General features: G+C 35.1%; 3 protein-coding genes across 3 annotated transcripts; 2 read left to right on the forward strand and 1 right to left on the reverse strand.

The window, feature by feature from the left end:
• Positions 1–151: 151 nt before the first annotated feature.
• Positions 152–2,794, reverse strand: LOC132052045 (large ribosomal subunit protein eL20-like). Its single transcript, XM_059443386.1, has 4 exons — positions 2,659–2,794; positions 2,465–2,580; positions 1,638–1,701; positions 152–691 (listed from the first exon to the last, which is right to left on the reverse strand). The coding sequence occupies exons 1-4, from the start codon at positions 2,671–2,673 to the stop codon at positions 350–352; spliced, it is 537 nt and encodes a 178-aa protein (XP_059299369.1). The 5' UTR covers positions 2,674–2,794; the 3' UTR covers positions 152–349.
• Positions 2,795–10,395: 7,601 nt separating this feature from the next.
• Positions 10,396–16,965, forward strand: LOC132052046 (probable protein phosphatase 2C 22). The gene is made up of 4 exons (XM_059443387.1): positions 10,396–10,748; positions 12,163–12,369; positions 14,976–15,187; positions 16,132–16,965. Exons 1-4 carry the CDS (start codon positions 10,614–10,616, stop codon positions 16,694–16,696), a joined length of 1,119 nt encoding a protein of 372 aa, XP_059299370.1. The 5' UTR covers positions 10,396–10,613; the 3' UTR covers positions 16,697–16,965.
• A 1,121-nt stretch (positions 16,966–18,086) lies between these two features.
• Positions 18,087–26,235, forward strand: LOC132052047 (type 2 DNA topoisomerase 6 subunit B-like). The gene is made up of 12 exons (XM_059443388.1): positions 18,087–18,200; positions 18,279–18,387; positions 19,208–19,291; positions 20,092–20,118; positions 21,068–21,176; positions 21,311–21,386; positions 21,738–21,758; positions 22,163–22,335; positions 23,159–23,306; positions 24,535–24,727; positions 24,828–24,955; positions 25,754–26,235. The coding sequence occupies exons 1-12, from the start codon at positions 18,165–18,167 to the stop codon at positions 26,057–26,059; spliced, it is 1,410 nt and encodes a 469-aa protein (XP_059299371.1). The 5' UTR covers positions 18,087–18,164; the 3' UTR covers positions 26,060–26,235.
• The last annotated feature ends 510 nt before the right edge of the window (positions 26,236–26,745 follow it).

Raw genomic sequence — 26,745 nt, forward strand, 5'->3', positions numbered from 1 at the left:
TCGCATCAGCTTTACACCATACCACCTTCTGTTTATCGGTAAAGTGGGTATCATTTAAGTCAACTGCAAGCATCAAGTTGACACAAGTAATAGAGTTTTCACTTATCACAACACTATAACAATATTCAGACAACAAAATGACAAACCAGCCTTGAGAGAACACGGAAAACTTGAACTGAAACTGTCAAAGCAAACAAATTTTAGAACTCAGAGAGGAGAAACTGTCTGATACCTAGGATTGTAAGAAAAGAAAGACAAAGGTTCTCGATTAATGTCAACTAGGCCAACTAGTGCAACAAAATTTGCATAAATGCTAAGTTGGTTCTCAATAGACTTATGACCTAACATGTTACATGAACAAGTTGGGTTTAGTAGCCTTGTATGTTGTCTTGAGTTTCCTAGAAGGTGGTCTGACTTTCTTCAACACCAACGGGAACTTGATTTTGGAATCATGGAACTGCTTGGTGCTCTCCCTCTTACAAAGCTTAGCTGGAATAGTGGCTGTCTTAATGATCTGGATGCAGTGATGGCGCACCCTGTGACGTGAAGCCATCTCTGTGTACATCTGCTCCACACCTCCATTCAAAGTGGTATCACGGTACTCCTTGTACATGTTGTGATACCCAGTTCTACTCTGATAACGCAGCCATATACCGTAGTTCTTGATCTTAGTTGGGTTCTTCTCGAAGATCTACAGAGACAAACATAACATTTCAGTCAATCATTCAAATAAGTCATATACCACTTTTAAAGTGAAGTTCAAGAAGCCCCTTCACCGGGTTTTTAGCTACCCTGCCCCCTTCTCACTCTCTTCCTGACTTATCAATAACCATACATTTTCTAGTTTGCTCCCTCTAGTACTCATCTTGTCCCCAACTTGCTTCAATCATTAAACGTATCACAGGAGCTTGACCCCTCAATCTCCAAGAGATATGTATGAAAAGAGTAATATCAGTAGAAACATCTCTTTTGTCATCCAGAAAAATGACAGCATTCAAAAGATTGCCAAACGGAACATGAAACCAGCAATCCCCACAAATTGGCTAATATGTAATCAACATGAAAAAAGATAGCGAATGACAAATTTGCAACACAACGCTTTCAGAACATAAGTCTGTTATACCTGCAACATCATGTCGTACAAAGAGAACTGTCTTCACAAAGGTCATAATCTAACTGTCCTCATACATCCTAATTGGCAGGTCAACTATCTAGAATTAATCTCTAGCAAAAATAGGATACAGAAGTCCAATAACCTAGTTCTTACTTCCCTATTTAACTGTCTAAAAAGATGTAAAAAAAGAAAGAAATAAAAAGAGACAATAGATACATGGTGAAACACAAAATTAATTTGGGGAACCAAAGAAAACAGCAGACAACTTGCCAATGTAAGCTTTTAAAAGCATACACAGACCCCGTCCCAAACAAAGGAGTGTAAAAATTAATACAATCATGATGGATCCTCTGAGAAATCCAACTAATTTAGCGGTGAGACACAGTTGATGGATCATTATACCTCAATATTCTTGCATTGACATGAAAAAAACAAATATATAAGCAGATACCAGGAATAAAGTAAATTCCTATTCATTCATCCATAAAGACACATCCCACAAGTGTAAATATACAGATCATACCTCATTAATAGCCAGCATCTGTCCATTGCTCTTCTTAACCTTCTTCAGCTTTCTCAAGAAGTACCTTTGTCAACCAAATCAACCACCAACATCCATTCAGTATAATCATTCGCCAATACACATTCAACTATCTAATAATATGCTTGTGGAACCCGCTGCCTTCAGCTCGAACTATACATAGACTTGATTTGTTTTAAAACTACACATAATTATACTAACTTTATACGTACTAGTTATCTTAGGCTTGATACTAGGAGAGAAAAAATAATAATACCGATAACCAAAGCAAAGGAAAGGAAACAATAGGTAATAATAAAACCGAGAAATAAGATAGTAGGAGAGACAGGACCATTACAATAATAATAATACTGATAACCAAAGCAAAGGAAAGGAAACAGCAGGTAATAACAAAATTGATAAATAAGAAGTTGTATTTGGAATTTGAAGAACACCTAAAACCTTGTTTTCACTTTTTTTCCACTTTTTTCACTTTCAGTACATTCAAACAATCATATATTCTTTGCAAAAACTATAACCAAACATAACTCCAACTTCAGAAATTCCAAATATTTGGTTTCTATGGTAAAACGCCTACTAAGATAGTAGGAGAGTAATAATACCAATAATAGTGACAAGGGAAACTAGACAACGTTCGACTAACCACTAACCTTCTACCCTAATACTCGACCTCAGCTGCAGGTGAGCAATAACTATAATAAGTTAGTAGGCAGTAGGTGCCTTCAGCTTGATATAAATGATAATTCTTAGAAATGACTATACATACGTTTATAGTAAGAATGCGATGAATATGAGTAGTGGGTACTGACCAGAACTTGGATTTAGCACGGACTTCATTGGTAGCCCAAAGCTTCATACGGTAGATCTTTGGGTGTTCATCTGTCTCTGTTGGTAGAGCTCTACCCACCACCTGGTACTGATGAAACTGCAAGCGAGAAAAAAAAATAGAGTTATCAACTGAACCGTAAGAAATGGGTAAAGAAAAGCAAGTTTAGAAGCTTACTTTGTAGGTCACCATTTTCCCTGTGGTCCTCTCTCTCTCAAGCTGCTCTGTCCCCCTCTGTGGCGATGGAGAACAAAAGGATTAGGGTTTTTGTTAAATTTAAGGAAAAACCCAATTCTGTGATTTGGGCTACCAAAATGGGCCAGCCCGGGCTTGATGCAACTTTTATACATCTGGCCCAATATATCGTTTGTGATTTAACATGGGGTGGTCTTTAAATTTTCTTTTTCATATTTGAAATCTTTAAATTTTGCCCTTCAGTTAAAATCCATGGGTTCCAAGTTCGAACCCCCATACAGTCAAAATTTTAAAAAAAAATCGCAAGGCAGAGTTTAAATTTATTTATGCCCCGCCGCATACACTTGTGAAGGAATTAGAAGTTATGCCGGACCCGACACTTACGCCTTTTTATGGGCGGACTTGGCATAAAAGTATCTGCCCCAAGATAACTTTCGATAATTCCTTCACAGTTTATACGCCGGATCCGCAAGATAAAAGTTTGCCCATTATAAATATGACCCCACCGGCATAATGATTTAACATATATTTCGTGTTCTTTATAAAAGGAGAGCATCGTAGTTTAGCTCACAAAAACTTCCGGCTGTCTTGATCAACTGGGACACACTCGAGGCATGTGTTCTTGTTTGCAACTAAGACTATTTCTATATTCAATCTTAAGTATAATAAAACTAACAGTGAATTTAACAAAGTGGCACCAATTGACGTAGCTAATGACCTATAGAACTCTTATTTGCCTTGTCAAGAAAAAATGTAACTAACATTTCTCTTATTGTTCAGTCCAGCTTGCTAACGTATATACTTAATAATCATGAAATTTCCATTTTGTTGTTGAAGAGTTGATTTATTGTTATTGTAATATCATAGTGGATATCCATAGACGAAAATGATGGTAGGGGTGCATCATCATTGAAAAGATAAATATCCAGAATGATTATTAATCAAGAATTGACATCTCACGTCAACTAATTATTATTATTTTGCTGCTACTTTTACGAATAAAGTAATTTTTTTTTCCTACCTGAATAAAGTAATTCGCGCGAGTAGAATAATTAACAATTTTTAGCATACTTGACCTTAATTTGAGACGGGGAGGTACATACATTCCTTGAAATACTCCGTTCAGTTTTTGTGACACTTTTTCTTTGTACGAAAAGCAAAATATGTCCAATAATTTGAAAAAGGAGGAATAATTTAAAATAATACTCCTAGGCACGCTTATGTGAAGTATCCTATAGTGATAAAAACATGGATGGTTCAGCAGCTAGCATACTAGAATTAACAACAAAACAAGAGAAAAATACAAGGAAATCCACCTGCTGGCTATGATGCTCAAGACTCAAAAGCCAAGCCAAATAATAAAACTAGTGCATGTATAAATACTTAAATCTTCACTATGCTTTCTTCAACGATACTATTTCCAGTTAAGGTAATGGCTAACCCCAAATTGCTACTAATTCCTAAGAAACCACTTTCTTTGCTCCTCATTTGCACGGTGCTGGCAGCGGCACTTCCAGCGGAGGCGTTACTCTCGTGTGGCACAGTGTTTAGCAGCCTCCAACCATGCCTCGGTTACGTACTTGGTGGCGGAACTGTCCCACCAGAGTGTTGCAGTGGGCTTAAATCTCTTCTCTCTACCGCCAAGACCACCCCTGATCGCAAGAGTTTTTGCTCGTGCGTCAAGGATGTTGCTTCCAGTGCCACTCCCCAAGAACTAGCCCGTGCAGCCGGTCTGCCCCGACGGTGTCACGCCCGTGTTCCCTTCAAGATTAGTCCGGATGTGGATTGCTCAAAGGTCAAATAATATATATGTTGGTATTTCTCTATGTAATAACGCGGTTTACTCAGAATAAAATTGCTATTATGAGGTTATAAGTTCATTGGTGAAGCATCAAAGGCCTAGTTCCTCTAGTTACTTTTTGTACTTCTATTACCATTTGATCACCTTTGAGTTGTTCCTTCTACTTAAAAATCCTACTCTATATGTAATGTTATTTATTAATGAATCAATCTAAAGTATGGTCGCTTAAATTTATGCACTATACCATTAAGTCAAAAATTTCTTTTGTCACATTAAAATAACCAAACTTTATCCATTATAATAGCCATCACATCAACCTAAATGTCAAGACATACATGATTTTTGATAGGTCAAACTAATTATGATAAGTACAGTTGTAAAGAGTAAATTTTTCCTTTTTCATTCACTCTTACTTATTACTTGTAAATAAGTCTTAATATCCAACATAAAGTATTGGGTATGAAACCTTTCTATGAATGTCTTTTTTTGGTAAAGAGGATATTTATTTATTAAAGAAAGAGTCATTACATATCGAGACTAGCCTAGGCAACATAGTACCCAATTCGTCTTTTTGAAAATTAGAAATAACAAAAGCGAAGGGATTGGAGTACATCATCAAGCTTCCAAAAATATCTAGCTCGCATACTCTTTTTGCTAATTGGTCTGCAACTCCGTTAGCTTCTCTGTAAATATGCTTGATTGATGCCCTTCTTGCTTCATGCAATTGGTACCTGCTATCATCAATTAAGTTTTGGTAGGAACTAGCTTGTTAGATAACATGTTAATAAGCTCCTTGCAATTGGTTTCGATAATTAGAGGTAGCAGATTCTTCTGTATAGCTATTTTCAGCCCAATGAAACAGTGCAAGTGCTTCCATGTAGATGTTAGTTGCGTAATGAATTCCCATAGTGAAGCCTAAGATCCAATTTTTGTTACTATTCCTAAGGATCCCTCCAATTCCACCTTTACCACAGGATTAGAAGCACAAGCACCATCTATGTTGAGTTTAAAACATTCAGCATCCGGTGGCTCCCATTTTATGTAAATGATTCTTCTTGCCGTGCTATGTAAGCTTTTACTCATCATATACTCCTACCTAAATTCCAAAGCTTTGTTATATACTTGACTAACCTGAGGGTGTGTGTTTTCATTCTGGAAGATGCTATTGTACCTGTCCAACCATATTTGCCAGAGTAGGAAGGGGATAAAATCGGCCCATGATACATGATCATCTATTTTCTCTTTAGACTTATGTTGGTTCCTCGACCAAGAAGTCATATTATTAGCCAACACCTTAAGAGAATTGACAAATACATCATAAGCACCTTTGATTTCAGAAGAGAAAGGGCAAATTTCAACTTGGACGCCATTAACAAAGCTCAAATGGGAAGAAGACGATTGACATAACCAACACTACACTTTCACAATTTTAGCTTAGTGTTTCTGGACTACTTTTTTCTTTCCTTTTTTTTTTGTATTTTTTTTTGTGCTTTTTGTGAAGACCTTTTTTTTAATTAATAAAATGGTCAGTGCGAAAAACCCCCATTGACCTTGAATTTAATAATAAAAAAAAAAAAAAATCTCTAATTCTAATAAAACTCTGCGTAAGGTAATAATTAATTCTATTTAGGCGAGATTCCGAATTTTAACAAATAAAATTTAGATGAATCATTTCAATTGCGGTAAAATCAACTCTAAATTCTATATCGGAGAAGACTCTTGTTTAAGTTAAAAGTCCTAATTTAGACAATGCACTTAATTATGGTAAGACATGTAAATTGTGACAAAATAATTGATTGTCCCATACACAGTATCAAAATCATGTTTAATTTTCCTATATCAAAAGAGTAGAAGTTATGAAACCAGCCGGTATCTTTATCTTTGAAAAGCACTCGATCCTATCTACTGAAATTGTTAAAAGATAAAAGGAATTGACGTACTCGTATTCAACCCCAAAAACAAGAGAATCTTAGATGATGATGATGATATTTTCATGACCAATCACTATGCTAAGGACCAAAAGCGAAAATTACACAAAATTTCTAAATATAATCGACAAATCTAGGTGATCCACACTAAATGAAATAAAATCAAATTTAGATAATGAAATCTAGATCTTAATCTAGGGAATCAACACTCTTAAAGTCTTTGGACTAACTAAGAAAATCAAATAAATAATAAATAGCATAGCGAACTAGAACAAGAGAACTAAACATTACTAAGAGAGATAAAAACTAATCAGCTAGATAAAAAAACTACCCGATGTAAACTAGAGTCAATTGTCCTGCATCATATTGTCTGTTGGTGGTAACGAGCAACATAATACACCATCAATTATCAAATGTTTTAATTTGAGCCAACTGTAAAAGAATTTACATAAATGAAAAGAAAATAGGAAATTCTAAGAAAAGGCAATGAAGAAAAAAGAAAAACGCGTTACTTTTTCCCAACTTTTGTATTATCATTGTAATCATCACTGTGTAGTCTAATTCTCCTAAGAGGCTAAGCCGAACAATAAGCAACAAAGGAATAATCAATCTTTACCATGTATAAATAATATGTACATACTTCATTTCACTTTACTCAAACTACCAACAATACTAAGCAAGAAAGTTCTTTCATTCATCCTAATCATTTGCATGGTGGTGGCACCACTGGCTAAGGCGGTGATCACGTGTGACACCTTGTACGATAGCCTTCAACCATGTCTCAGTTATGTGTTGTTTGGTGGAAGTGTTCCGTCGGACTGCTGCAGCGGACTTGAATCTCTTATCGCTTCTGCTACCACCACTGCAGACCGTCAGAGCGCGTGCTCGTGCGTGAAGAGTGCTGCCTCCCGTGCCACGGACGAAGAACTCAGTCGCGCCGCTGGTATCCCGGGGCAATGTGGGGCAAGCGTTCCTTTCGAGATTAGCCCAAATGTTGATTGTTCAAAGGTGGGGTGAAGAATAAAGGTTGAAGAATGGAAAAAGAGCTAGTGACTCAGTTGTGACGCTTTCTATATATAGCAAACTATAGCTACATAAAAATGAAAATAAATTTTTTCTGTTTTGGTTTATTGCGTATATTTGGGAAGATTGCCTCAAATTAGTTATGCTTTGTATTTTAATTCCTATAGTTCTATATATCGAGAACCTTTATAACTCCATCCCGTTAAATAAGAAATTATAATTAAGTTCTAACATGAAACCTGCCAACCAATTAATGAAAGATTCAAAATGGGAAAGGTTAGATAGTTCGAACTTGCGGCACCTAAAGGTTGGTTGAGTTGTTGACTTAGAGATGAGAAACTTGCAATCTCATGAAGAAATCTTCATTACGACCGTTAGTATAACCCAATCTCTTCTATTTCGGTGTATAGGCTTACTTAACATACTGGTAATTAAAAGGTACATGAGTGGTGACCCTTTAAATTAGTCGAGATATTGTATGTGTAAATTGATTGAAATAATATTTTTGTTCACCAAACAAAGAAAAAAAGGCTTGCCCCATGATGTACATTTAGGATGGAGGTAATTTAACGTGATTAAATCTGCTAAATGAGTGTTTAAACCTTTCCAATAATTTGTACTATACTATCCTGATATTAGACAATCTTGAACAGTCGTCGACTAATCACTATGATGAATTATCACCTGCATTTGCATAAGCAAGGATCCACAAAGCTTAATTGTTGTGGAAACTCTCTCTTCAAGCTTAAGCAATTGGAAAAATAACAATTTAAGTAATTGACTTGATCTCAAGTAGGTAATTTTGACCCTTTCTGCTAATTATATTCAATTTAATTGGAGTGATAGTTTTAGTTATATGTGAGTTTAGTCCAAGTTCAAACGTACTCAATAGGCAAAAAGTAAAACGTGTGAGGAAAGTTTTTCCTACGTGTGAGGAAAGTTTGGACTGTTAACGATGAATTACTGTGAATGGAAGTATTGATTGAGATATTCCTGATTGCCTATGGATTAATAAATGTGCTGATGTTAACAAATACAATATTTAAAGTTGATCTAGTAGATAAACGTGTAGGCAAATGCCAACACTTTAAGCATCAAATGCTATTTCCAGTTATCGAAGCAATGTTCGTTTTCTTTTTTCATACTCTTTTCACTTGTTTAGTTTCTTGTATGAGGAAATGAGGCGAGATACTAATTTGTCTTATTACACCGTTGGTAACTGACATACATAGATAGTGTTTTTTTCTCTCTTTTGATTTCTCATCTAGTATCTGATATCTGTATTAGGTCCCGACTAATTCAGATTCGCGCCTCCTACAACCTATTTAAGGGGGAGAGCGCTCCCTAATAGGGTTTTCTACATACTCAAGGCTCGAACCCGTGACCTCCGATTAAGGGTGAAGGGATCATATTCATCCTACCACAATCTTTATTAGTGATATAGATAGTGTTTGGCTAAGCTTAGAAACGATCAAATTAGCTTATAAGTACTTTTTAACTTATCTATGTGTTTGTTTAATACTCAAAACACTTATAAATCAAGTCTTACAAGCCAAAATCAATCAAAAGTCATAACTCACCCCAACTTACGAGTTTCTTAGCTTATAAGCATTTTTAGTTTGACAAAAAAATTTACTATTTTATCCTTAATATTTTTTCCAAACAAAACTTCTAACTTCCTTCCCATTTCATAAATTTTTGTTCATCCTTTTCCATACAAGGACATTTTTAAATTTGTATTTTTTTTTTAAAAAAAAACAAGTGAAATATTGTCATTTTACAAACAAAAAAAGATAGCTTATCAATTTTTTTTACCAACTACAGCAACAACATCATTTTTAGCATTTTTATCCAAATACACAAAGGTTTGTTTATAAATCGATATCACCATTCAATGCTTATCAACCAATCAACTAACTGAGCTGAGCTCATAATTATTTATGCAGGTGCTTCTAAACTAATGCAACGAATCTACTAACTATACAAAACAAGATCGTTAATTTAAAGTGATGCGTCTTGTTCTTTATATATAAATATAATATAATATGATATAACTAATTAAAATCAAAATCTTGTGAAATAAAAATAAAAGCATGGTAGTACTTCATAAGATTTGGTAATAATTCTTATGCGTACTTTCCAAAAAAAAATATGTATATTAATTAGTACAACTAATTCGTGACTTTTATGCAGTAATTCTTGTATAGCAATCTCAATATATTATCATATAATAATCTCAAATATCATCACTTTTGCCAATTCTTGAATAAGAAAATTAAAGCTCTTTCATTAGAAAATCCAACCAAGTGGGAGCAAGTAAAATAAAAATTTAGAGATTCATAAAATATAAATAAGAAAAAGTGAAACACGTGACGATACGTTCTATGGCGGTGAAAATATTCTATATCAAATATCCACATATAGAAATCATTCAAATAACGTAGTTTAATGAGTGAAGAGTCATAGCTTTTGTGTACGTACCTAACAAGATGTCGTCGTTAAATTTAAGTTATAGAGATCGATGTTGTAAAAAATATTTTCAGAACCAAATTATTTATAAAAAAATTACAATTGAATTTTCATAATAAATATTTAATTGATAATTTCATAAAGTAATAATTAATACTATCATCATAAGTTAGACTTTATTAATATATAAAAAGAATTATTAGTATTCGAAAGAGCAGCCAAGTTGGTTGAGTAAGAGGTTTTCCAACTGAAGTCTCAGGTTCGAAATCCCTACATACTTTCTTCGTCGAGCTTTTCGTAGTACAATTTAACTCTCTTATAGGGTTTGCGGGCTATTAGCTCTGCTCAGGTTCCTTATCATAAAAAATAAAATTAATTTTTTTTAATTGGTAATATATAATATTATAAAAGAATTTTAGTAGTCAAAGGAATCACCGTCTTGCTTCAAGTCTCCATCTCAAAAACAACGCTCAGAAATCCGCTAAAACAGATCCCACACATACATCCAATTGCATTCTATCTATCCCTAAATCTCTCTGTTTCCTCCCACACCTTACAATTTCCCTCCTCTTTTCCCGCTTCCTTAATAAACCCCTTAATTTTAAAACCCTAGATTTCAATAAAAAATTGCACCAAAGATCCCTAAATTTTGCTAACAATTTCTACATTGATTCACATATTTTCTTGCCCTAACAGAGTTATGTTCGAGAATCAAAATGGAAGACAATAATAAGTTGATGTTTGATAAAAATGAGAGCTCCAGCAACAGCAAGCCACCTAACCCTCTTGCTGGGCCCTACCGTTTAGTTGCTTCTGCCACCAAGAAATCCCTTGTTCGACATCCCTCTTTGGTAAATTCTTAATTTTTTTGTGTGTGTTTGGGTTATTATTTGCTTGCAACTTTAGTCGTTGGAATGAAGGCTTACTTACTTTAGATCCGGTGTTAGAAAAAACTTAAATTTGTTACTATAAAAGTCCAATTATTGAGGATTTATGTAGCCGATACTAACTAGTTTGGCATTGACGTGTAGTTGCTATGTTTGCTGTTAAATAATAGGCAATTTGGGTTAGTTGCCTTAGTTCAGAAAGGAAACAAAATAACGTAGGCGGGTTAACATGGGGAAATAACCCTCTATGACTATTTAGGAAAAATAATTACCCAAAATAGCCCATATTTGTAAAATTACCCGAAATGGCCCAATTTGTACCCCTCGCTACAATCGAAAAAATGTTGCATATTGTTGTATACAATTGAATTTTCTTGGATATAAACACCTCTTATACATTATTATATACTCTATACATTTTTATACAAGGTTGATACATTGTCTACTCCGGATGTATAAAGTTGTATATTGTGAAAAAGTGGCTATGCGTGGTGTTGTTTAAAAATATGGCTACATAAATATAATTTTGTATGCTAGATTGTACATTATTGAAATTTCCCTGGTTATCATATGTATTGTTTAATAGATTTTTTTTTTTTTAAAAAAAGAGATAATAACTCTATTGTTTTGTTTGTTGCATATCTCATTATGGTGTGATTTCTTATATCAACAAATATTTTTGACATTTTTGTGGTGGTCTGACTTTGCCTGATAAAGATAGCAACCAAGTTAGGAAGGTTAACCAAGTTAGGAAGGTTATCATATGTATTCTAAAGCAATAGAAGCTGTTCTTTTCTCTGACTGTTTGATTGTCTTATTGGGAAGATGTGTGGAAGCATTTGGTATTGGACAGGTCCAACCGTGTTTGATGGGCTGCGTAAATAAAATGTTAAAATTTACAGGCGCAGGTGTTTCTATGTACTACCTAATGAAAAAGAAGTTTAATCTGGTGTTCCATGAATTCTTGTAGGAATTTTATTCCTAGGTCAATATGAAAAATCTTAATAGGGTACAACACAACAACAACATGCCCAGTGTAATCCCACTGGTGGAGCATGGGGAGGGTGCTGTTTGTGCGGACCTTACCCCTACCTTGTGAACGTAGAGAGGCTGTAATCTTAATAGGGTAGTATGTTGAAATGACTAAAGTTTAATATTTCAATTATTGGGTCAACATGTTTTGTTTGTTCGCTTTATTAGTTATTAGTTAAGCTTTTCTGGTCTCTTTATCTGAATATTATGGTCTGTTACTTTTTATTTTTATCTTACTTTGAATGCCTTGCTGGCTGGAGAACTTGAAACTTTCAGCATTTGTATGATCTTTGGTGATTTTGTATTTTCTTGATGTGTATTGAAGTTTTGAGTGGAGATTTACCAGGTGAGAACCAAGTTATCAGATGTTTCTCTTGAACCAAGAGCAGCTACAGGTGATCATGCAACAGAGTACCTTCCCATACTTCGCTCAGGTGCTTGGGCTGACATGGGATCTCGGTCAAGCATGGAAGATGTGTATGTGTGTGCCGACAATTTTATGAGCCTCTGTAGATCAACTAGTTCTAATGAAGGGACTCGTGCCTTCTATGGGGTAATAACGTTCTCCACTTTTGCACTTCATAGAACTTGGCATGATATTAATTATTATTTTTATACATACGGCAACTGTAGTTCCACATAGTTGGGAGAAATCTGTATTACGTCAATATTTTGATGGGTCTGAGCAACATAGAAATTATTTATTATTTGCTACTATCCGGCATTTCAGTGTGTTTGGGAATTTCAAGAGTTATTTCGGAATTGTTGCAGAAGACTGTTCTTTTCTGGGGACTTTAGGAAGACAATTAAATAAGTGATGTTGTTTGAAAGGGTCAAATTAATTTGGCCCAACTAGAAAGATTAAACTGTCAGTACCTGAAGTTGATAAGTCATAGAAATACAAATAAAAATAGAAATAGAATAGGGGGAAAACAAATAAAAGTACAAATAGAATAGGGGGAGAACAGCACAAATGATAGGGTACAGAAGTGCAAAATTATTTAGTACAAGTTCCTTTTTGGAAAAAAAGTAATTGGACGGGGATGCTTGCAAGTTCTTGGTACTTGGTTATATCCACTTTACATGCATTGGGAATGTCGGGAACTGATGTGTCAGGAGGAATGTATTGATGAAATAATTTGTTAGAAGGGTAGTTCTTCTGTTTTAAGTTTTTGACGTTATTTTCTTCCCATGGCTAGTTGTGCATTTTGATAAAACTGAGGGATGGGAAGGAAACGGAAGTTAAGGGTTTTTTGCTGAAATTTACAATGCAAGACCACTTTTTTCCCTGTAGGGGAAGGAGTTAGAAAGTTTCTTCTCATACTGAAAACTAATGATATCAGTAAACTCATTTACTTAGCATTTACTGTTTAGGAATTTTTTACCAAAGTAAGCCATTATTTCAGCCAATTCACCAAAATAATATATTCTTTTGAAAATTTACAGAAGTAGAATAAACGTATTCGGCAGTAACGTATTATGCATTATTTTATTCAAAAAATTCAACGGGCAAAAAAGTTAAAGGTTAACGGTGTTAAAGGGTAATTCGTTACTGTGAGTAACGTTTTATGGTTAATACGTTACTGTGAGTAACGTTTTATGGTTAATTAATGGTTTCAATGTTCCACTGATTTGAGTTCTTTATTTTATCCTAGCTGATTTGAGTGCTTTATTTTATGGAGTATATATGATTCACTAAGGTCTCTTAGTCTACAACTTGATGGAAACCATTCTTAGCTGCCGTTTTGCTTTATACAAATTTAGTTCCAGCGAAGTGAATTGAGAGACCAAATTTAGCTGTTGTTTTGCTTCTAGAAGATGGAGTATTTTTTGTTAAGCAGTAGATATGAAAGATGGTTGCTTCTTAATTTTCATATATGAAAAGACTGTGATATATAAGCATTAATTACTAGTAGTTATTGTTGTAAACTTAAGACATTGTATCTTTAATTTCTTTTGGGTCTTAACCATCTTGCACTTTAAAATGTATAAGAAAATGTTGAAAGGGAGAATTAACCAACTTCTGCTCATATAATTTCCCACTGCTGGTGTTGTTTTGAAATTGAAAAACTGCTACTTTATTTATCGAATCAATATATTTTTTTTTTATAAGGCTAATCAATATTTTTTTAATCCTAATCAATTTTTTTAAGGCTAATCAGTATCTTTTTGTAAGGCTAATCGATACTTTTTTTTAAGGGTAATCAATATTGTCGGTAAAGTTTTATAATTACATCAATCAGAAGGGTTCGTAATTTGAAGAATTCTTTGCAGGATTTAACTGCTCGTGCCTGGATTCTGTAGAAACGTTACTGTCAGTTACGTTTTAGCCTGAAGTTGTAACTCTGAGTTACGACTTTAAGATCAATCAATGTCAGATTTTGTATTCTTTAGAGTCGTTACTCACAGTAACGTATTAACCATAAAACGTTACTCACAGTAACGAATTACCCTTTAACACCGTTAACCTTTAACTTTTTTGCCCGTTGAATTTTTTGAATAAAATAATGCCTAATACGTTACTGTGAAATACGTTTATTCTAGTTCTGTAAATTTTCAAAAAAATGTATTATTTTGGTGAATTGGCTAAAATGATAGCTTATTTTGGTCAAAGATTCACTGTTTATCACTGTTTAGTGATTGAACTATGAACAGCCATTAACTAGTCATTACGCTACCACCACCAAGACAATACTGGAGCTGAATGGTTAAAAAGATGTTTCAAGCTGATTAGTGTGTTCACGGAGTTGCTTATTTGCCCACTGTGTTTGTTACATTTCATTATTTTTCCAACAATTGATTGGAATATACCTTGACCTAGTGTTGCTTTGGAGTTTGAAGTAATACCAAGAATTGTGATTACTTATGCAAGGCTGAGGAAAGAAGTGTTTCAAATTTGGGATTTGTTTTTGTCTTTTAGATATCTGGAAATTTAATTTGGAGTGCAGATCTTTTTTGTGTTGCATTTGTGCTATGAAACTGAAGAATATTGGCTTTCAACATCAAGTTTGCTTACAAATTGAGAGTCTTCTTGCTTTTGGGATGTTTGTGCTTGGGGGGACATTTAAGACACATTGCATGTGTTCATATCTATGGTGGACACAGGAAAAAATACGTTTGATGTATTCGAACTCAACTTTTTGTTTTTATTTATGTAAGGTTTTCGATGGACATGGAGGAAAGCATGCAGCTGACTTTGCTTGCAACCACTTACCAAGGTTTATTGCCGAGGATAAAGATTTCCCAAGGCAGATTGATAGGGCACTTTCTTCTGCATTTTTGCAAACTGATACTGCTTTCGCAGAAGCCTGCACCTTGGATGCTGATCTTGCTTCCGGTACCACTGCTTTGGCAGCCCTTGTTATTGGAAGGTTCACTTGCTCTCCGTTGAAGAGAACATTTAATCATCTGTTGTTTAATTAAAATTCATTTGTGGCACTGTTTAGTTTCCATTAGTTTTCATTATTTTCTGGATGGGGTTAGGCAATGGGATTAAGACAGATACAGGGCGGGTTTGAATTTGGAAGCCAATGATGGTATTAATTTATAGGAAATCTGTGCTTTTTCAACTAGAATATCTGCACTGCTTTTTCTACTAGCACGTCTGCACTATTCTCATTGTTTCTCTGTTTTTGATAAGTGGATTCTTCTTTTTGACAACTAAATTTCTAATGTAATTTGCAGTTATGTTCAAGATATACAATATGTAAGACCTCCCAGTCTAAATTATTTGCATGAGCTTCTCTGTTGATGTCTTCTTGGAAACTTCGACCACTTCCTGTATTCCTCACGCATCTACCTTCCACATTCCTGCCAGTTCACTAAGTAGACTCACTCTACCTAGGGAAAATAAAGGCTAGAACTTGTACTAATTTTTATGGCATTGGAACATTGACTGAACATCCCTGTGAAAGTTCTTTAAGTTGGGATTTGTATTTTTCTGGTTTGGATACACAACATGTTCCTTCAAAACCCCATATAGATGAATCTGATGATATGAGTCGAACATTGTGGTGCTGAGCTACTTTTCAGTAATATATATCTCGAGATGAGTTTATTGTGCCATCTATGTTAAATTTCTCGAAGGGAAGGTCTGACCTAATTTTTATGAAAGATATATCCATCACTATGAGAAAATCATTCTTGTACATGTGCCTGCACATTGTCATTAAATTTTTGCATTTCCTGCACTGTACTACTCCGCCCCCCCACCCCTGCGCGCACAACACACACACACATGCTTTTCAGCCTATAGTGAAGAGATCGCTTAAATATCTTATCTCACTTTTGCTTTAATCTTTTGCATGGAAAGCAGTTCGCTGGTTGTGGCAAATGCAGGAGATTGTAGAGCTGTACTCTGTCGCCGTGGTAAAGCTATTGAGATGTCGAGAGATCACAAACCAGGTTGTTTTCGGGAGAAAGAGCGCATTGAGGCTTCCGGAGGATATGTGTATGACGGCTACCTGAATGGACAACTTAATGTGGCTCGTGCTTTAGGAGATTGGCACCTGGAAGGATTAAAATCTAATGATGGTGGTCCCCTTAGTGGAGAACCTGAACTTATGAGCACCAGACTTACAGAAGAGGACGAGTTTCTAATAATAGGCTGTGATGGTATATGGGATGTCTTCATGAGCCAAAATGCTGTGGACTTTGCTCGTCGAAGGCTTCAGGAACACAATAATCCAGTGATGTGCAGCAAAGATCTCGTTGATGAGGCTCTGAAAAGAAAGAGTGGGGACAATTTATCTGTGGTTGTGGTGTGTTTTCAAAAGCAGCCACCTCCTAACTTGGTTGTGCCACGCGGAAGGGTGCATAGGAGCATTTCTGCAGAAGGTTTAAAAGAGTTGCAGGGTTTCTTGGATACCTTGGAAGATTAAGATAGTAAACCATAGTCTTTTTGTTTTATGTTCATTTAGTTTTTCGGTCTGTTTTAGGAGTTAAAGATCTCTCCTCCCCTCTTTTCCCTGTTCTTTTCCCTCCCTCTGTTGTTTCTCATTCTTGTAGCGTTAGATGATGGGAGAGATTGACAAACCAACTGTAACATATGCGGCGCTGTTGTCAGATTACTAACATTTTCTGTGTTCTAGGTGGTCCTGGACCTTCTTGATAACTTTAATTTAAGATATCATCTCCATTAATTCTCTCATTGAAGTCTTGCTAGCATATTATCCAACTCAGATGCAGGGTTGGTAGGTTCAAGATGGTCATTGTTTTCCAGAGAGTTGATCATCTTGGTGCATACTTTCTCTTGGAGATTTCTCTTTTGTTCTTCCTGTTGTGCGCTCCGTAGCTGGGTATAATACTCGACTTTTGAGTCAAACTTCTGCATGAAATTTTTGTTCTTTCTATGTTTGTCACCAATTTTTTGCGGCTTTCTCTTGAGCTACATCAGTTCTAGTCATTTTTATGCTGGAAATGAAGATGTTTTTTGGAACTACGACCGTATTGGCTTATTTACTTTTCCGCAGACTATCTTGTGACTGAATCGTCACTGCACTGTCTTTAAATTTTCGTCTTAATATGAAGTTCCTTTCATTAGTCGAAAAAAGGAAAAAGAAAAAGAGGACCAAGTTTGTAATAGAGGAATAGTTTCAAGTTTCAACTTCAGCTCAAGGAGAAGCATATTATCTAAAATTAATTCGAGTGTCATCTTTATATTCAAACTGTATAAATATGTTATGGACATTGTTATTTTCCATATTCACTAGTTTAAAATTCTAAATTTCTCTTCGTTTTAAGTACTTAATTATATTGAGAAATTTTCGACTTCATTTAGAAAACCGTCAATTTTTTTCCCTTTCCTCTCTCTCTTTTTTTTTTTCGAATTTAGAAGCACATTAACATTTATAAGCGGCAATATATAGGAGAAATAACTCTTATATATAGCCACCGCATCTAAGTTAAAAGCTCTCTTTTCAAATCATTTGCAATCGGCTAAACGTACGAATAAGAAGTGAATAGTTGGATAAAAAATGACAACTAGTGCCTGAATACACACTCACCTTAAGTAGGAGTTTGGTCATGAAAACCAAATATTTTTCACTTTATTTGGAATTTTGGAGTTCGAGTTGAAGATGAAGTTGTGTTTGGTTATAATTTTTGCACATAATATTTGGTTGTTTGAATGTATTGAAAGTAAAAATAAGATTTTAGTTGTATTTAGAATTTTTATGACTAATTCCAAATAAAATGAAATAATTTTTCGAAAAAAAGTGAAAAATTATCATGGCAATTTTCCCCAATATATATACCAAATACTCAAGGCGGCCGAACATGCAGATGATTGCTGTTGCAATTGGCGGGTGTACTCTCTCTCTCTGGTTACTGCTATAAACAACAACAGAAATGGAAATCTCATCAGTGCAAATGCTCTATAAACATGTGCCTCTACATTTCTACTCCGAACTACATCTTCGTATTTGTTTAACAATTATATTCACTATTGTTCTACTTTTGCAGTTAATTTTCTTAGCCGTTCAACGATGCCGCATGTCTGATGATCTTTGCAGATTAACTGTCAAATTGACCTCCTCTTCTCGATTTCCACTCCACTTCGTTCGAATTTCAGGTGAGACACGTGTGTGTGTGTGTGTAATACTGTGTTTATTATGGTAACCATACTTCTATTTTTTCGTTTTAGAAATTCGTATCTGCGTAATGCATGCCGTAATTCTGTACATGCATGTCTATTGACTAGTTTTTCTGGATTTATGATATTCACATTTGCGTGCAATTTTTTCTCTCTAATTCAAAACCTTCTCTCTCCCAATTTATGACTTATTGGAGAGTCAAACAGCTCTTTCTTTGTATTGTCAATTATTAATTATGCAGACTTACAGTACTTCTTATTAGTTTTCAAATATGTAAATTTTATTAGTAAATACTCAAAGAATCTATGTTTGAAATTGAGTCAAAGAAAGAGCTGTTGACTCTCCAAATAGGTCAACCCTCATATAAATTGGGACTGGGGGAGTATATCTCAATCCAAAAGCTAGACAAGGTCGGCTATATAGATAAGGAATCCATTCTCCACTATTGAATGAATTTAATCTATTTTTACAATGGCCTTCAACCTACAGTTATCCTACTCCTTTTTCCGGGCTTGGGACCTGCTTCGGTCTGCATAGACCGCACGGAGGAAATCATTTACAACACAAACTTTTAATCTTTTGGTTGAGAGTATAAATATGCCCGAATTGCAGCTTAAAAGTGATTTGTCCTTGCTAATCTGTCTAGTTCAAGTTTTCAATGATTGTTTTGCTTGAGATAGGGAAATGGAATTGCATTTAAGAAACATAATGCATAATAACTTAACAGCAGTTTGAGATTTTTGTCAATACAGTTAGCAGAATCTATGATGATGAATCACTAAATTTTCTCACGAACAGTTTCTGATACTGGTGTCGGGAGCAAACTGGAGGAATACCAATATTTGAAATACGGAGATGACCTTGTTCTGGCTAATCAATGGGGTAAGCAATTGGCAATTGCATGCTTGTTATGTTTTGACTCTATTTTCCGAAGTTATATTCCTCAGAGAGGAGTTATACCTGATGTGCACATTGCTTTGGTTTAAGGTTCAGTAGACACAGAGCTATCGTCTAAACTTATCTGTGTTTCGTACGTATTAAAGAAACAAGACCTCACACTTCAACGCAACATGGAAATAAATTGTTACTACATAATAGTGATCTATTTTCTTGTTTATGCACAATGCTGAGACAGTAGTTCCTGTAATTCCTAGATGGTGCATGCCCCATAAGCCATGACCTGCACTTTATTCTGACTGACTAAAATGCTGATTAAGGAACAACAAAAAGTCACCTTGTACTCTTGGAATATGAAGCATAATTTGATGCTCAACTTGAAGTTACTAGGAAAGTTTCTCTTCAGGTGTGAACCAACAGATTAGGGAGCTGAAAAATAGGATTATGTTGTGGGGTGGGATGAAAGAGAGAAATACGCTGATACTAGTGGCGAACCAACAAAATGTTTCAGCAAGTGATAAGGTTGCAAAAATGCCTTTGTTTTATTCCCATGACTGGCGAATAAGAAAAAAATGGAAAACAACATAAAGAAAGCAAAAAGAAGTAACTAACATAAGAGTTCAATTTTTAATTATTCAGCTTCCAGCGGTTCACAGGTGTTGCCACTCAAAAATATGTGCTCTGCCTTTGGAGTTCTCCTGCCTGAATACAATTGAAAAGCCTTCCATAAGTTTTTTCCACCACCTGGTGAGTTTGCTAATAATATTGTATCCTTTACATTGCAGATGGGATGATTTCTATTGCAACTACAAGTAAGTCCTACCTTTCTTGGTGAACAGTTCTTTTGCTTAGTCAAATTTTATAGTTAGGACAAAAAGTGGGAAATTTTGTGATGAAAAAATAAAGGTGGTATCAATTAAGTACTGTAACTACTTCAACTTCAAAGGATGAACTTCTTGCTTGCCTGCTGCTACTTTACTATAGTTTTCTAGAACTCATGGCAGCTGACATGTGGTTGGTCTGTAGTGCAATTCAATCAGTCTTATGCATTGGCGGAAATTTATACATGACATATTCTGCACGCACTACTCTAGCTAGTCCTATTCTTTCCTTTGTCCTCTGAGGGATGTGATGTGATAATGAACTTTAGGAAGAGGAAGATAAATGAAGCTTTCTAATGCTGGAGATATTTATAGGTTAAGCTAATGCAACAGCATAGTCGTTCTTGCTATTCGAACAGTCTCAAAACCTTCAAACCTTTAATTTAACAAGAGGTGTTACCATTAAAGCAAGTCCAGTTTGCTTATGGTAAATTAGGATCAGCATTTTATTAAAACTGTCTCATAGCTAACTCTGCACTGAATTCTGTCTATTTACGTCTTGAATGATACCATTCCATAACCATTAACTTTGTTACAGAATACATGCTCATCTGTAACACCTTGTGAAAGGGTGTATCAGCTAAAAACTATGTATAGATGCAGTTTGACTGTACATTGAACTTATGTTGTAATCACACTGCTTGTCTTTTGTCTTAGCGTGCCCATTGTAACATTGATATTGCGTTGGAAGAATGGTTTCTAGACAGAACTATCTTCCATAATCACAGCTTCATAATTCACATGTATAGCATATTTTTTTTTTTAACAATCTTACTTTTTACAAGTATATAACATTGGCTAATATAACATTGGCTAATCTCCTATCATCTCATAGAATTGAGCGTATTTGGTAACTTAAATTGAGGGATAAATATTGCAGGCATATCTGATAGTGAGATACACAACTTAAACTTAAATTTAAAAGAATTTATTTCTGCTGGGAGACTGACAAAGCTACCCTCAACTGTAAAGAATGGTGTCAAATTCAGGTATGCCATTTGCAGGGGCTTCATCCTGTGATAATAGTCTCACACTAGTTTTCTCTTGGCTGTACCTATCTAGTCTTTCCACCCTTCCTGTGCTTCTGTCTTTCTGCACATGGTTAATTAGTTATACATTGCAGCGGGACTGAAGTATCAGTATCAATATCCAAGAGCCTTGATGACTTATTGGCAGAGGTGACCTGCTTTCTTCAGAAGGTCAATGTTATGTCTCTCAGCTCATTCTATCTGACAATGATTTTTCAAATTTAAAGAATTCTATTAGCGTCCCCATACCCACTTGTGGGCAGTGGCAGAGCGTGATTTCCGCCGAGGGGGTTCAAAATATAAAAAAGTAAACATACAAAGAAGCCTAAGGGGGTTCAACATCTACTATATATACATAAAAAATAATTTTAACCTTGTAAAAACAGTGTTTTTTTTCCGCCGAGGGGGTTCGGATGAACACCCTCGGCACAGTGTGGCTCCGCCACTGCTTGTGGGATTACACTGGGTATGTTGTAAAGAAAATTTCTTATTAAGTTCAGTTTTTCATGGCTTTTTACGCAGATGATCCTTGTGAAGATTCCGGTAAGTTCATTGATTTTCTCGAAATGTTTTGTAATTCAGATCAAATGCAACTATCTCCTCTATATACCCCTACCATAGTTCGAAACAAATGTAACTTGGTATATAATGATAGCTACTAACTGCTCAGACGGCTCAAGGTATTCAAAGTAAAGTATATTATATCAACTGTGGACCTACTAAATGCAAGCGTTTAGTTTTGGATGAGTTCGCCATGTCAAAAATATTTCTGTCATTATCAAATTAGCATTGAGCATTGAAAATTTTGAGCTTTAATATGTCATTTTAACTAAGTTCCTTGGATGAATTATTTAATTAAAAGAGTTATCTTTTTCCTTCTCCCGTTTCCTAGGAAATAACCAGGAGCCCTACCTCTCTGTGGCTGATAGTTTTTTCTCTTCTTCCAGAGAGTTGTATTGGAACTCTTAGTTAGTGGCGATGACCCTTTGGGATCACAGTTTGAAAGTCGTATTCTGGCAATTGAGGGAAGTTCTGTGTGTTCTCCCGTTGAAAGCATAAAATGCTTGGAAGTAGGACTCAAGGATTATGTTCATAATCACCACACTTACTTCTCAACTGGGTGAGTATTAGAAAGGTGCTATGTTTTATCTAATGAATGATGCATTCGTAGATCTGTTAATAGGTCTTACTTCCTCTTGTTGAATTCATAATTCTTAGGTTCTAAAATAAAAATAACAAAGCAGTACTTAGCAATGCTATTTCTTGTTTTTAAATTGTCCACTCTGACGTTGTTTCCCTGACTTTTGTCATTTCATGCTTTATTTGGACTATTGCATCTACTATCTTTAAATTGGGTCTTTCATTCTGCAATTTGCCCATTAAATAGTGTAACATTTGCAGTTCTTCTCTCTTTCTTGTATGGTTTTGTCTGTCTGTCTGTCTGAATGTTCATTAAGGTACTTTGGTGTGATATAAAGTAGTTATTTATTTTTCTATAATGTATAATTTGTAGATTTAACTTCTTAAAAGACTCGTCTAGTGAAATAATTTAGATTGAGTTAAGATGGGAAAAAGAAGCTTGCGATGCACTGGACCAGGTGAGAGAAAGTCAGGGTCACACATAAAAGGGAATGCTAGAGCTCAAGCCATATAACCAGAGTGAGGAGTAGAGGCAAGAAGACTGATCACATGTAGCATGCAGGAAGTAGCAACTCAAACTCAAGCTTTTTATAATCTGGGTCGAGGATTCAATTGTATTTTGATGTAGGAGGATTTAAGTTTCCTAACATTGTTTAGTTAAGATCTATTGGTGCTGCTAAACTAGAAATTGCAACAGCTCATAGATGGGATATTCTCCTTTGGAGATGGTACTGTCGTCAGGAGCAAAAAATATAATGTGGATTAAAATGATCTTATACTAAAGCTGTAGTTTCTTATTTCAGGGAAAATCTGAAGGTTGGAACTGGGGTTGCTAAATCTTCTGGAAGTTCTCAGGGCAATAGCCAGGTGGTGGAAGCTGTGGTGATTATCAGTGAGATGTCAGAACCATTCCCTTCTTCCTGCATCAGGGAACAAGACATGAAAACAGAGGTTTGTTTTTGGATTATTAATTGAAAAAAGCTCTTAAAACCATAAAAAACTGAATGTGCTTATTAACCATGTTGTGACCGAATATAGATATCACCGTTTTCACTGTATATATGTCATGTTGCAGATTCTTTCCTAACTTCTATTAACTTGTAATTTGAAATCATTTTTTATCCTAGAACGTGTGGATCGTGAAAGCTAACGATAATATATCTCAGATCTGCATTATTTTAATGTCTTCGGGATTTCAACCTTCCAGTGTTTTTTAATCACTATATGAATCTTATGTTTTTAAATAAAACATGGAACACAAGATGAAGAACCTTGTGCACCGTATCGTGTGCGGAGGGCTAAGATTTATGCATCTTCCGCTATCATAGAGTAGAGAGCTATTCATGTGAGTAATAACTGCAAAATATTTTCAATTTTTGAGGGCCAGTAAGTGGACCTTTTCCTTATGGTCATCTTGATAACATTGGACTGGATGGGTTACATATACAACGACAACAACGATGCCCTCAATTCGAAGCAAGTTGGGGTTGGCGATATAAATCCTCGCTGACCATGTGGCTCCATTTAAACTCATGGATATGATTACATATCTGGAAAAAATTATTCTACGTGAAAAGTACGATCTTGTATTGTAATAGAAAATATAGTATTTTCCAACATCTAGAGTATCCCATTACGCACCAAACAGGATACATTACTTATCCGATCTTATCTAGTGTAAACAAATATGGCTCTGGTATTATGTTTAATTAAGTATTGCTTATTACATTTTAGAGGATATCAGAAGTTTTTGTTAAGTAATTACTACAAGTTATAGGCTGGTCGTCCCAGGCATTTGTAGTCCTTACAGTAAGCATGTTCTGGAGGTATGTTGGAAGTTCAACCTAACAAAGACAAGTTAAACGACAGTATGTGCCTTAGCATCAATTGTGAGTTGTCTTTAGTCTATGGTATCAGGACGATGTTTGGTTAAAACTTAGTCTGGTATTATTGGATGCGTTAACAAAATATATTAAGCAATTTAAATTAAAAAAAAAAATTAAGTTCCTCGTAACTGATTGATGAGATGCTGTTGAAGTTATTTAAGATCATCTCTGAGCATTACTTGTTCATCTTCTTTTAGTTGCCAGTATCTCGCATGCCTTCACTTTTCCTTTTCAGTATTATAGTTTGTACAATTCTTTGATTGGTATCAATGATCTTCTATGCGTGATTCCAGATCTTATGTTTCACGGACTTTGTTCCTTGTTCGGTTGCTCAGTCATCCCTTGATGCATTGACAAGCATCAACTGGAAAAGTTATGGGTTGACTCTACCGAACGTTGCAGATCATGATGGTTGTGTAATGCTGGAATGGGAGAACCTACCACCATATTTCCACATTCATATTGCCATCCATTGTTACCATAGACAATATCCGTCATAATCTCAATACTTATGTCATACACTGTTAGCAATATCTTCAAACAATGAAAATTTTCTTGCACATATGTTTTGCTTAACTTGCTGACAAGGTGAAACAGTGGGTTGCACAAAACAGTTTACCTGATCGAAATCTTGCTAGAAAAGCTGTCAAATGTGCTTTGGATGACTTAAAGGAAAATAATCAAGGGATTCTCCTAAGTACACGTGCACTTAAGGTAAAATTTTGTCTCTTCTTAGCATTCTATCTTGTCATGGAATTTTCTAGTTCCTGTTATTAGCTAAGCTTTGAAGAAGAAAATACCCCTGTTGTTTGATTCATTCTGCATTCTTATATGTCCATACCCAAACATGAAGCAGAAAGAGTAGTTTGTATGTTTTTCTTTTAAACAGATTGTTAAGGATTGGTTGCTAAGCAGATAATACTCAGCAATTCCAGCTGGCTTGTAGTTCACACATATTACAGAAATTAGTCATGCTTTAGACTTTTACATTCTTTAAACACCAGCTGAAGTTTTATACAACTAGGGCTGATTGAATCTGTAAGTGGTTGGCAAGAAATTGGGGATGAAAGCTTCCTAGAAAAAGTTCTCCTTTTTACTATAAGTGGCTTTTAAAGCACTATCCATTTAGCAATACAATTCCAGCTTTTGTCAGATATAGCGTTTTTATTAGCTGGAAGTGTGTGTGCTTTCATGTTCTGCAGAGGCCTTTTAAATTCAGTACCTTTATCCATGGTCAAGGGCGTAAGTAGTTTGGCACAGCTGATCGATGTGTCTGTAGTCTCTGTCCCAGACATTAGCTATAGACCCGAATAGTTTATATCCTTGTGTGTATTTATATTAATCCACTGCTACAACTTAGTAGTAGGTGCAGTAAAATTCCACATTCACCAATTTAACATCTCGATAAGCCTTCTAACTGAATAGATATGATCCTCTTTAAACTTGAAATGGCTAAAATCCCAGTTTGCCTTCGCATATATAGCTAAGGTTTCAATTTTTCTTTTCTCACAGATGTGTGATTATGCACCTGATCTTGCAAAAACTCTTGCTCGCCTGATCTTATCCTCCAATGACTTGAACTTCCAAGAAGAATGTTGTTCTCTTCTCGGAGTACAGTCTCAAGAGGTTAACACGGATAATGTTGGAAATTGCATCAGAGAGAAGATAGTTTCAGTCATCGGATTGAATGACTGTAACCCCCAGAAACATACGGAAGCCCCAAGCTTCCTCTTTCAAGATGATTGCTTCCAGAGAGAGGATTTCATGGACGAGGAATATCAAGAAGGTGAAGAAGCTTACAGCTCTTTGGATCTGTAGAAGGTTAAAAGCATTGTTAGATATCCAGTTATTAATATCTTCTATTATGTATATGGTTTATCTTACAATCAAACTATACTAATTTCTGTTAAGCTTTTATTATTGCTATTGAAGGGTAAATGGATTTATCTTTTTGGGGGAAAACAATTTATGAACTTAATGGTCTTTCAGTTTTTTGTTCCAAAGTGATAAACTGAAATTTGCACGTGGAACTTGTAGTCTTTCGACTGGTATCTCATATTCACTCACCCTATCTTTTTTTGGAGAATTTCCACTTATAATATCATACTAGATTACTTCCTTCCTGAATTAATTGAGATATTGTTAGCGCGGAAACGATAAAAACATAGCAATGTGATCCTAGTCCACGGAGAACGGCCGGCACTTTTATTAATATCAAGGGAGAAAGTAAGTTACAAGATTGAATACTCTTAGGTTCTATGTTTTGTCCTACTTAATAAATCCTATTTAGCATGTATTTATACTACTAGGTCTAATCATTTCCTAGAAATGATCTAAATCACAATAACACTCGAAAATCAACAAAGAAAAAAAGTTTCCTTTTATTTCTTTCCGTTTTTGAGTAGGAATTGGCTTGAATATCTTCTCAATTTCACAATCTCCACCTTGAGATGAATTTCGAGCTTCCATATGAACGTTATTCAATCTAATGTCTCTAAGCCTAC

Source organism: Lycium ferocissimum, chromosome 4, assembly GCF_029784015.1.
Source record: "Lycium ferocissimum isolate CSIRO_LF1 chromosome 4, AGI_CSIRO_Lferr_CH_V1, whole genome shotgun sequence".
In the NCBI taxonomy this organism is placed as follows: Eukaryota; Viridiplantae; Streptophyta; class Magnoliopsida; order Solanales; family Solanaceae; genus Lycium; species Lycium ferocissimum.